At 38.2% G+C, this 13,388-nt stretch overlaps 1 protein-coding gene across 1 annotated transcript in view; it reads right to left on the bottom strand.

Moving 5' to 3' along the window:
• The window catches only part of LOC126188121 (surfeit locus protein 1), a 62,454-nt gene extending 50,043 nt beyond the window's left edge, over positions 1-12,411 (bottom strand). The window contains exon 1 of the mRNA XM_049929597.1: positions 12,081-12,411. Coding sequence (XP_049785554.1) covers positions 12,081-12,146 — 66 coding nt within the window. The 5' untranslated portion in view covers positions 12,147-12,411. The remainder of the gene's footprint in view (positions 1-12,080) is intronic.
• Positions 12,412-13,388: the final 977 nt, after the last annotated feature.

The following is a 13,388-nucleotide window of genomic DNA, read 5'->3' as shown; positions in this document are numbered from 1 at the left end:
GGCTGTTGTTACAACTGGGTGACGGGAATATACTAGACATGGCCAACACCTAACAGAAGAGGGAAAGATAGGTTGGCTGAGCTTCTTGAAGGTAATATACTGGGGGAGGGGGTTAGGGCTGGGGCGGTGGAGAGGGTACCATTACACATAGCAATGGTCTGTGTGTTTACTTGTGTCAGGGCATCTTTTTTAGTATGGAATCATGTTTCAGGCACCTTGTTTTGAAAGAAGTGAAAACAAACAGAAGAGTCCCACAAAATGCTTAATAACACACAGAAAAGTGAGCTTAACTTATTTCATCAAAATATTAGAGGTCTGAGTAATAAGGTAGAAGAGCTTGTTGTCTGTGTGGAAAATCAAGACAGCTCTGAAAAGATAGAAATCCTGTGCCTGTCTGAGCACCACATAACCATAGGGTTAGATAAGTTACATACAATAGATTATACTATTGCAGGTTACTCATGCAGAAATAACACAGGAAAAAAGTTCAAAAACATTGAGACAAAAAGATTTTATAACGATCAGCACACAGAAGTGCGTGCTTGTGAATAAATGCTGAAAAGTAGTTCACTTTTAATTTTAACTGTATATAAATCCTCACTGGGAAATTTTGAACTACTTATGATGAATCTCTCCCCCAAGAACCACGGACCTTGCTGTTGGTGGGGAGGCTTGCGTGCCTCAGCGATACAGATGGCGTACCGTAGGTGCAACCACAACGGAGGGGTATCTGTTGAGAGGCCAGACAAACGTGTGGTTCCTGAAGAGGGGCAGCAGCCTTTTCAGTAGTTGCAGGGGGCAAACAGTCTGGATGATTGACTGATCTGGTCTTGTAACACTAACCAAAACGGCCTTGCTGTGCTGGTACTGCGAACGGCTGAAAGCAAGGGAAACTACAGCCTTAATTTTTCCCGAGGGCATGCAGCTTTACTGTATGGTTAAATGATTATGGCGTCCTTTTGGGTAAAATATTCCGAAGGTAAAATAGTCCCCCATTCGGATCTCCGGGCGAGGACTACTCAGGAGGACGTCGTTATCAGGAGAAAGAATACTGGCATTCTACGGATCGGAGTGTGGAATGTCAGATCCCTTAATCGAGCAGGTAGGTTTGAAAATTTAAAAAGGGAAATGGATAGGTTAAAGTTAGATATAGTAGGAATTAGTGAAGTTCGGTGCCAGGAGGAACAAGACTTTTGGTCAGGTGAATACAGGGTTATAAAGACAAAATCGAATAGGGGTAATACAGGAGTCAGTTTAATAATGAATAAAAAAAATAGGAGTGCAGGTAAACTACTACAAACAGCATACTGAACGCATTATTGTGGCCAAAATAGACACGAAGCCCGCGCTTCTACAGTAGTACAAGTTTATATGCCAACTAGCTCTGCAGATGAAGAAATTGAAGAAATGTATGATGAAATTAAAGAAATTATTCAGATAGTGAAGGGAGATGAAAATTTAATAGTGATGGGTGACTGGAATTCGACTGTAGGAAAAGGGAGACAAGGAAACATAGTAGGTGAATATGGATTGGGGCTAAGAAATGGAAGAGGAAGGCGCCTGGTAGAATTTTGCACAGAGCACAACTTAATCATAGCTAACACTTGGTTCAAGAATCATAAAAGAAGATTGTATACATGGAAGAAGCCTTGATGTACTGACAGGTTTAAGATAGATTATATAATGGTAAGACAGAGATTTAGGAACCAGGTATTAAATTGTAAGACATTTCCAGGGGCAGATGTGGACTCTGACCACAATCTATTGGTTATGAACTGTAGATTAAAACTGAAGAAACTGTAAAAAGGTGGGAATTTAAGGAGAGGGGACCTGGATAAACTGACTAAACCAGAGGTTGTACAGAGTTTCAGGGAGAGCATAAGGGAACAATTGACAGGAATGGGGGAAAGAAATACAGTAGAAGAAGAATGGGTAGCTTTGAGAGATGAAGTAGTGAAGGCAGCAGAGGATCAAGTAGGTAAAAAGACGAGGGCTAGTAGAAATCCTCGGGTAACAGAAGAAATATTGAATTTAATTAATGAAAGGAGAAAATACAAAACTGCAGTAAACGAAGCAGGCAAAAAGGAATACAAACGTCTCAAAAATGAGATCGACAGGAAGTGCAAAATGGCTAAGCACGGATGGCTAGAGGACAAATGTAAGGATGTAGAGGCTTATCTCACTAGGGGTAAGATAGATACTGCCTACAGGAAAATTAAAGAGACCTTTGGAGAAAAGAGAACCACTTGTATGAATATCAAGAGCTCAGATGGAAATCCAGTTCTAAGCAAAGAAGGGAAAGCAGAAAGGTGGAAGGAGTATATAGAGGGTCTACACAGGGGCGATGTTCTTGAGGACAATATTATGGAAATGGAAGAGGAGGTAGATGAAGATGAAATGGGAGATATGATACTGCGTGAAGAGTTTGACAGAGCACTGAAAGACCTAAGTCGAAACAAGGCCCCGGGAGTAGACAACATTCCATTAGAACTACTGACGGCCTTGGGAGAGCCAGGCCTAACAAAACTCTACCATCTGGTGAGCAAGATGTATGAGACAGGCGAAATTCCCTCAGACTTAAAGAAGAATATAATAATTCCAATCCCAAAGAAATCAGATGCCGACAGATGTGAAAATTACCGAACAATCAGTTTAAAAAGTCACGGATGCAAAATACTAACGCAAATTCTTTACAGAGGAATGGAAAAACTGGTAGAAGCCGACCTCGGGGAAAATCAGTTTTGATTCTGTAGAAATGTTGGAACATGTGAGGCAATACTGACCCTATGACTAATCTTGGAAGCTAGATTAAGGAAAGGCAAACCTACGTTTCTAGCATTTGTGGACTTAGAGAAAGCTTTTGACAATGTTGACTGGAATACTCTCTTTCAAATTCTGAATGTGGCAGGGGTAAACTACAGGGAGCGAAAGGCTATTTACAATTTGTACAGAAACCAGATGGCAGTTATAAGAGTCGAGGGACATGAAAGGGAAGCAGTGGTTGGGAAGGGAGTGAGACAGGGTTGTAGCCTCTCCCCGATGTTATTCAATCTGTATATTGAGCAAGCAGTGAAGGAAACAAAAGAAAAATTTGGAGGAGGTATTAAAATCCATGGAGAAGAAATAAAAACTCTGAGGTTCGCCGATGTCATTGTAATTCTGTCAGAGACAGCAAAGGACTTAGAAGAGCAGTTGAACGGAATGGATAGTGTCTTGAAAGGAGGATATAGGATGAACATCAACAAAAGCAAAACGAGGATAATGGAATGTAGTCGAATTGATTCGGGTGATGCTGAGGGAATTAGATTAGGAAATGAGACACTTAAAGTAGTAAAGGAGTTTTGCTATTTGGGGAGCATGATGGTTGAAGTAGAGAGGATATAAAATGTAGACTGGCAATAGCAAGGAAAGCATTTCTGAAGAAGAGAAATTTGTTAACATCGAGTATAGATTTAAGTGTCAGGAAGTTGTTTCTGAAAGTATTTGTATGGAGTGTAGCCATGAATGGAAGTGAAACATGGACGATAACTAGTTTGGACAAGAAGAGAATAGAAGCTTTCGAAATGTGGTGCTACAGAAGAATGCTGAAGATTAGATGGGTAGATCATATAACTAATGAGGAGGTACTGAATAGGATTGGGGAGAAGAGAAGTTTGTGGCACAACTTGACTAGAAGAAGGGATCAGTTGGTAGGACATGTTCTGAGGCATCAAGGGATCACCAATTTGGTATTGGAGGGCAGCGCGGAGGGTAAAAATCATAGAGGGAGACCAAGAGATAATACACTAAACAGATACAGAAGGATGTGGGTTGCAGTAGGTACTGGGAGATGAAGAAGCTTGCACAGGATAGAGTAGCATGGAGAGCTGCATCAAACCAGTCTCAGGATTGAAGACCACAACAACAACAACATGATGAATCTAGATTCTTTACTGTGACATCTGTTAGACAGCAGCAAGCAGTTAATAGACTGTGGTAAACTCAATGTAGATTTTCTGAAGTATTGTGATAGGAAAAATAATATGGATATTTTATTTGGATCCCATGATTTGGTGTCAGTAATTAACTGTCAACACAGGTGGATAAAGACAGTAGGATCCTAATTGATAATGCTTTCTTTGATGTTTCTCAATGTAAGAAAATAACTGTCTACCCAGTAACAAATGCACTCTCTCTCTCTCTCTCATCATGATGCACAGTCAGTTAGGATTAATAGCACAACACCTTACGGTATGGATACTCCTCAATGGAAATCAGTTAGAATAATTAATGACTCCAGGGCAAATGTTTTTAAGGATGGTTTACAGGAGATGACATTGGATGCAATTTATAATGAACCAAATGCTAATACAAAATTTAATCTATTGCATGATAAATTCATATCGTTATTTGAAAATAGCTTTCCATGTAATCTAATCACGGTTGGGTTGGGTTCTTTTGGGGGAAGACAGGTTATTAAAAAATGAAAGAAAATGAAAATAATGTCAGAAATCAGTACTTCCGAGAACAGACATAAGGCTGCATGGAATGTAGTGAAATGAGGTAGGACAATCAGCCACGGAACAGGACGACATCACTATTGAAGTAAATGGAAGGGCTATAAATGATGAGACAAGGGGAACAAATGCATTTAATAATCATTTCTTAAATATAATAGAAAGCATAGGAAGAAACGGTTCAAGAGCAAAATCACAGTAGTATGTTAAAAACGTAACTTTCATAAAATTCAATCATATGAATGTATCACTAAATTCTCCTTCCGAAATTAAGAAAATTACACATTCTCTCAAAAATAAAAGCTCATCTGGTGTTTCCAAGAGAGTATTAAAATTTTGTTTCCATGTAATAAGCCCAGTCTTATCTGAAATGTATAAAACATCACTAACTCAAGGCATTTTTCCAGAGAGCATGAAACATGCTGTTGTTAAACCCCTCTTTATGACAGATTGTAAGAGAGATGTCAATAACTACTGACGTGTTTCACTGCTGACACTCTCCGCAATTTGAGGAGATGATGTATTCAAGAACAGAATTTCTGACATGATTAAATAAATGATAAAATAGGGCCAGCTGGTATTTTCTGTGAGGCATTTGACTGTATGAGTCACAGAATTCTCCAAGATAAATTGATGCTTTCTGGGATTGATAGTGTTGTTGTGGCGGCTTGTACCACCAAATGTACCAGGATGACCAAATGTAGCGGGAAGACACCAAATGTAGTGGGTGGGTGCCAGGAGTTGCTGTATTAAAATTCGGCAAGAACTTTCCAAAGATTTATTTGCTTCCATTACAGTGCTCCGTTCACCTCGGTCTGAGTCACAGGGTCCTGCAATGCTGAGGCAGCACCTCAGCAGCCTGTGCAACGGAATGCTGTGTTGTTCCAGCTTTGGCCAGCCCACAGAGTTCTGATGATGCCAGGATGGCTGTGCCAGCAGCCGACTCAGTGCTGCTTGGTGTGAGCCGCTGGCGGCCAGCTGCGTCCTCCTCCTCCTCGCCAGCATGGCTGAGATTGCGGCAACCAACAAGCACCCACTACCTAGCATCCATTATCTGCGGCCCTCACCCCAGGAAGTCTCCAGCGTGTGTCGGGAGCCGAGGTGACTGCCCGTGGTAGCGAGCCGAGGAGTGACCCGCCCTGGCTGGCTACAGACCACATGTTGGCCTCAGAGGGTCAAACCAATGACCCGCCGTGGACTGGGATACTGGTGCCCCATCTGTTGCTGCGTGTAGCCCAGCAGTGTGATACACCCCACCATCCAGGCGAGTTGCCACACTTGAATTTATACTCGGCTGTACGCCTCTGTTTTGTCAAGCGTGCCGCTTCACGTCACATATGCATAACACTTAGGTTGGCCAGTGGCCCTCTTCTGCCTGTGACCTGTGCCATGGAAACTGCTGTGTGTGCTCTCTCCGACAGTCCTATGCCCCTGTGACCTCTATTTGCCTTTGCAACTGCTGGTATGCGTAACTTACTGCAATGCAGCCCACATCTGGCTGTATCTCATGCTCTGAATATCGCACAAAACTAACTTTCCCCATCCTAAATAGCGGTGCCGCTACAACGTAGCTGACCAGTGGAAAATGTCACATCTAACAAAAAGAATGCAGAAAGTTGTACTTAAGTATGTCAAGCAATATAGTCCAGGGTCATAATTCTGACTGGGGAGAAATCACAAATGGGGTTCCTCCACATTCAATCTTAGGTACACAACTGTTCCTCATATACATGAACTATCTTCCATCTAGTATACAGTTCCTTTTGCAGATTAGTTCCTTTTGTAATGAATCCAAGCATATGTACACAAAAAGGAAAAAATGACAAAGTTCTTAAAAGTATCACTGACTGGTTTTCTGTGAATGGTCTCATGCTCAATTTTAATAAGACACAACATATTTAGTTCTGCACATCTAGTGGCACTACACCAATGATAAATGTAGCCTATGGTGAGGAAATAATAAACAGGTTGGAAACTTCAAAGTTCTTAGTGGCTCCATACTAATGAGAACTTAAATTGGAAAAACGTACTTTGGAACTCAGCCACATATGCACTCAGAATCATTGCAAATTTTAGGGAGAGACAAATTAGTAAGTTGGCATATTTTCATTCAATAATGTCATATGGAAAAATCTTCTGGGGTAACTCATCTTTAAGAGAAAGTCTTGATTGTGCAAAGGTGCTCACCCACAATCAACTTGTAGACATATGTTTAAAGAGTTGGGCATTCTGACTGCTGCTTCATAGTACATTTATCCCCTCACGAAGCTTGTTATAAATAACCCACTACAGTTCAAAAGAAGGTGCATAATTACAATATCAGAAGAAAAAATTACATTTGTTATTCCACATTAAAGTTGTCTTTAGCACAAAAAGGAGTGCACAATGCCGCAACAGAAATTTTTTACCTTTTACCAGTGATTTAAAAACTGTAACAAAATTTTTTATCATTTACCCAGTTACATAAAACACCTGACATGCAACAAAGTAAAGTTTGATAACAAATTGCTTAAGTTTCTCCTTGACAACTCCTCCTATTCCACAGAAGAATTTCTATTACCGTAATGTGTAAAAGGTGGTAGTTACGAATTACTAACACCTGTATATCGTTTTTGTTTTTGTGAAAAAAAAAGAAAGAAAGAGAGGAAAAAAAACCAACTTATTAAATATTCAGGATGTAACCTTACATAAATTAATTTGTGATGTGAATGTAAAATGACTCATTCCACATCATTATGATCTATCATGCAAAATGAATCATGGAACATGTAACTAACTAACCCTTCACTGAAGGTACACTGTAAACAGTTTATAACAGTTTATAATACCATGCTACAATAGCATAAGCAATATTTTTGTGCATTACTTATGAATGACACTTTTGAATACCATGATGCCTTTGTACCACCTTGATAGTAACCATATTTACAGTAGCATATTGGAGCAATACAACGTATCTTTTCAAAAAAGAGATATTCAAGGTCTACGGTTCAGGTGACAATATTGAATGTGAAAATTCTAATAAACCCGCCATGTTGATATAAATGTAAAGCTCTATTCATTATCTGTTCATTGATAAAGGTTTCACTGCTGTATCTGGATTAAAGCCACAATCATAGTCATTTATGTTTAATCAGATGTGATTTCAAATCTTTGCAGATCAATAGCTTTCTACACAGGTGTCACATACCTCTGCAAACTGGCAGTTGTCCATTTCTTATCTGGATCACTGGATGCACCACATTTGAAAGAAGTCTGAGATTATCAGGTTGGAAAAATGTTACTTTTCTGTGTTGAATTGACATGGAATTACCTGGCTGGAGAAAATTTCTGCTGAAGTGAAATTGAAGAACCAAATATAATCTTTGACAAAATTATTTAATTATACAAATAAAAAGATCTAGGCCTACTCAACAAGCGGCGGCAGAACACACACATAAAAGATGGTTGTAAATGTCAAGCTTTCGGAGCCAGAGGCTCCTTCTGCAGGCAGAAGGGTTGAAGGGGAAGGAAAAGGATTGGAAAGGTCTAGGAAAAAGGGTAGATTTTGGGAAAATCACCCACAATCATGGGTCAGGGGAGACTCACTGTACGGAAAGGAGAAGTAAATACAGTAAATCTGCCCTGACCCATGGTTCTGGGTGACATTCCCAAAATATACCCCTCCCTAGTCCTTTTCCTTCGCCCCTTTTCCTACCCCTTCAACCCTTCTGCCTGAGGAGAAGCCACTGGCTCCAAAAGCTTGCCAATTACAACCATCTTTTACATGTGTGTTCTGCTGCAGCTTGGTGAGTAGATTTTGTGTCTCTCTAATTAAATAATTTTGTCAATAATTGATTGTTTTCAAATATAATCTTTTATGATTTCTTCCATATGGATATTTTAGGAACTTGTATCACTATTGCCACAACGTACCGTTTCTTTCTAAAGGTAGAATCGCAAAGAAGGAAAGAAGATTAGTGTTCAATGTCCTATTGGCAACAAGGTCATTAGAGGCAGAACACACTCTCAGTCTGGGGAAGACAAGTGTGGGAAATTAGCCATGTCTATTTGAAATGAATCATTCCAGCATTTGTCTTAAATAATTTAGAGAAAATGAGGAAATCCTAAATCTGGATGGACAGACAAGGAGTTAAACGGCTGTCCACCTGAATATGAATTTAAGCTTAGTGAGAAGCTAAGGAAGGTAGGTCAAATATCACAAGATTCTCATTAAAGTATGATGAAAACTAATGTTAGTATGTCATAAGATTCTCATAAAAACACAGTGAAAAATGTTAGTATATTGCATTAGAATAGCATGGGATTAAAAAGCAAAGCAGATGAGATTCTTATTTGTTTAGAAGATTTAGAAACTGAGGGTAGAATAGATGAACTATACTTGTCTGAACATCATACAGTCACAGATATGTAAAAGGTAAATTTTGTGGGTATAAGCCTCAGCACATTAAGTAGACACACTATGGAGAGACGAGGAGTTACCATATACGTTAAATTTATTACAATGCAAAAAATTTAGAAACTAAAATTTTTTGTGTAGAGCAGAATGTAGAAGCATGTGTGTGTCAGCTTAAACTAGATGAGGATACTTTTATAATTGTAGCAGTGTATTAGTCCCCATTGGGAAATTTTCTGCTATTTTTGAAAATCTTTGATTCTTTGTTGTGCTATCTGCCAGACAGAGGAAAGCAAATTATTATTTGTGGGGATTTTAATACAGATTTTCTGAAAGAGTCTGATAGAAAGCTTGACCTTGAAGTATTACTTTGTTACAATTTTCACTTTGAAGTTAGTTATTGACTTTCCTATTTGGGTGGCACAGGATGGATAATGTTTCTATAGACCAAGATAAATTTAATCAAATAAAAGCTTTTCCTGTTAAGAAAGGTCTGTCTGATCATGAGGCACAGCTAGTTACTGTATATTACATAGCTCCATACAATAATGCCAAACAGTCCTCAAAAATAGTGCTTCCAACTAACAATTTAACAACTGTGAATTTTAAGGAAAGCTTGCAAAAGTTAGACTGGGATGAGGTGGACAAGGAATCTGATGCTAATTTAAAATTTAACCTATTTCATTGTACCTTTGTGAGTATATTTGAAATCAGTTTCTCTAAGAAAACAGTGAAACATAATTAAGAAACCATTTAAAGGCTTACTAAGAGGATAAAAATATCTTGTAAACAGAAAAGGGAACTGTGTCTTATAGCTAGAAGGAGTATCGAGCCAGAAACAGTCATACATAATAAAAACTATTGCACAGTGTTAAGAAAAGTTATTAAAAAGCTCAGAAGTATGTGCATTATGTCTGAGATTAGCATCTCTTATAATAAAATTAGGACAATTTGGAATGTTGTTAAAACGGAAACAGGGCACTCTATTTCTATCAAACTCAATGAAAAGTTTGTTAACAAAAACTCAGAAGAAGAAGAAGAAGATATTCTTCATAGTCATCTTTTAAATGTACAGAAAATAGGATTAGGCTATTCAGTATGAAATGCAAGGCTATATACCTATGGAATATTATAAAACTGAAATTCGACCAACCTCTCCTACTGAAATTAGGAAAATAAAAAATTAACTCAAAAGTAAAATCTGGCATGGAATTGATGGCATTTCCAATAGGGTACTAAAAGCTTGTTCTCAGCAGATAAGTAGGATTCTCAGCCACATATTTAGTAGCTCACTGAAAGAGTACTTTTTCCAGACAGACTGAAATATGCTATTCTAAAACCATTGCATAAAAAAGGGAATACGTCTGATGCTACTTATCCCATTAAGGTTATTGCAAATTTTGGTGATAAACTTATCACTAAATTAATCTAATATGCCTATTTCCATTCACTGATTTCATATGGCATCATATATTGGGATAAATTCATCATTTTGAGAAAAGTATTCATTGCACAAAAGCGTGTAATCAGGATAAAAGCAGAAGCCCACCAAAGATCACGTTGGAGACTTTTATTTAAGGAAATCAGGATATTCACAGTACCTATGCAATACATACATTCACTTATGAAATTTGTTATTAAAAACTTATCCCAATTAAAAAATAATAGCGATCTGCATAGCTATAACAAATGATAATCTTCACTATTCTGGGTTAAATCTGACTATGGGGCACAGTAAGGGATAAATTATGCTGCCACACAATTTTGGTCATTTGCCAAATAGCATTAAGAGTCTGACAGATAGACAAACCAACATTTAAAAACAAATTTTGAAAAATTTCTGAATGACACCTTCTCCTACTCAATAGATGGATTTTTAGATATGAAACAGTAAAAAAACTGTACAATGAAAACTTTTGTTAAACTGACATGATCCACCTCATTATGAAATGTCATATTCATGGTCTATGGAACAAGTGTCAATATAATGTAATGTCAGTGTTCTACCTTGTTTTGTAACTGTGCAATATCATAAAAATATTTATTTTGCCTAAAGGAAAAACTATAAAAGAATATTTTTACACACCTGTCAACAAGAACATGAACTGATTTCTGCAAAAGTCTCTGTTTTTATACTTCTGAATTCCTGTTTCACTGCTGTATGTGTAGTAGATCATTTTAAAATCTCACCCCTACATGAAGAATATTTGTGTGTATAACTTCTTGTACATCATTCCTCTCTGCCTAAATGTGCAGATATGTTAAGTAATACATATTTTCAGAAATCCATCAATAATGAAAAACATATCTTGTCTTACAAACTCTGCCTGACATGGCCAGGGGCCCGGTACGAGAGGACTACGCACACCAAAAATCTCCCAGCTATCCTGGGGTAATAACTACTAAGACACCAACGCCGAAATAGCAAATATACCAACGCTGTTACGCGGTGCAAAACTGTAACGATACGACACGGTAACGCACTCGTATTAAATAACACTTTCAGGGATCCTGTGCGTCATGTAAGTGGAGTAGTTTTTAAGTTGCACCTGCAGCTAGCTGTCCAAGACTGAATAGTTTTTAAGTGTTTATAGCTTACAGTCCATTAGAATTATTGTAAAACCAAGACCTAAAAATAAGAGAAAAGATAAAATAGCAATTACAATGCCATCGGCGAACTCAAAGTTTTTATTTCTTCTCCATGAATTGTAATACCTACTACGAATTTTTGTTTTGTTTCCTTTACTGCTTGCTCAATATACAGATTGAATAACATCGGGGAGTGGTTTCGGTTTTCTTATAGAACCATCCAAATTTATTCTACTCTCGCTTCTTGTCCTAAATTTTTAATATTTAAATCCTATCTCCAGTCAAACACTTTATGCCAGATGCTTAGCTAAATTTCCTTGTTTTGTCGTAGGGCATGAGTAGTATATCTTACGTTCTCAGTACTAACAAATGAACTGCACCATATTCATATATCATTCTAGTCAGCAGCAGTCTCCTCAACAATACAACTTGGCTTACAAGAGAATTAAGCGCTATATTTGCAGGTACTCTACGAATAATAGAGGTACAACTGAAGTTGACCCATTCATTAGGACATAGGTATTTGCATCGCAGTTAATTTCCCTAAAGAAATAGTATTTAAACAACACCTTTATGTATTAACTGAACGTTTTGAGTACCTTTCCCGGTGGTCGAACTCCGGTGACAAACGACTTAAGTTTCGCAGTTGATATGCACCGCCACATGTTTATTTCCTTCAGCTTTTCACGAGAAATTGTAATAACCACAATTTGGGCCAATTCTCTCTTTCATTGGAAGCTCACGTGATAGAGCTTTTATTTGGTTTGCAAGAAACCATAGCCGACACAGAAAACCTTCAATTCTACTTTGTGTACGCAAAGCACAGTCCAAACATTGCCATAAACATCTGTCCAACTAATTGAAATCGATCAATCGATAAAAGTATTTCGATCATTACATTCTCGTTCTCATCGAGCAACAACACCGATTAATCACACCGCACAGCTGACTGTAGGTCATGGCAGGCCCCTACGCACGCAGAAAGTCACCACCGTATCGGTCGATCGACCAGTTTTGTTGCAGCTTAGGCACTTTGCGTTAGCAGTCCCAGACGGGCAATATTATTGCGCATTATTTCTGAACGCGTAGGGGTGATATTGAGAGTTTGTGCGATAGAAGTCGTGTTTCTACATGCAACAAAAGGGACGTCATTTGGCCGTCACTCAAGTGGCATCATCGAAGCTGCGTGTGGAAACACCCAAATTCCTGTGTCGCCACTCGAGTGACGACACTTTTAGCCAGGCCACCAAAGTTAAGTCGCTTTAGCTTGGCGACTCCACTTCCCTCCCACACCAGCGATTATTGTCTTTCGACAGCCATCTCAGTTTGAATTCTGAAGTACAATAGCAATCATTTTTATTTTCGTGCAAACAACGTTGCTGTATGTGCGTTTCATAGTACTTAAAATGTCTAAAAAACGTTGTTAGCAACTATTGTACAGTTTATTGAACTGTACAAGGAGCGACCTTGTTTACGAAAACACTAAATCACAGTAGTTTGAGCATTTCCTGAAATTGTGGGCTGTATGAGGAACACGGCCCCAGTTGAGATTTATTTATTGTAAAATCTATAATAAACATTCGAAATGTCTATGTCAGTGAATATGATGAAGTGTTAAAAATCTTATAACAGTACTTCATCTGCAGGTCCATCTGGCATCCAAAACAGACGATTTTTGAAAATTATATGGCAGATGTACAGTATAGTAATAAACAATATAAATTATACTAAAAGCGTGTATCTTTAGAAAATATTCCTACACTTTATTCAAAATATAAATGAGGCATTTACAAACTCATGCTCTCACAGCGATATCCACCATTAAAACATTCTCAAGTTTCCAGCTGTGTAGTGCTATACCCACAAAGTCACAAGTGACATCGCTGGTTTTCAATACTGCACCATAT

This window comes from Schistocerca cancellata, chromosome 1, assembly GCF_023864275.1.
Source record: "Schistocerca cancellata isolate TAMUIC-IGC-003103 chromosome 1, iqSchCanc2.1, whole genome shotgun sequence".
Lineage (NCBI taxonomy): Eukaryota > Metazoa > Arthropoda > Insecta > Orthoptera > Acrididae > Schistocerca > Schistocerca cancellata.
The sequence above is the reverse complement of the archived record's forward strand: the minus strand, read 5'-3'. Positions and strand labels throughout refer to the sequence as shown.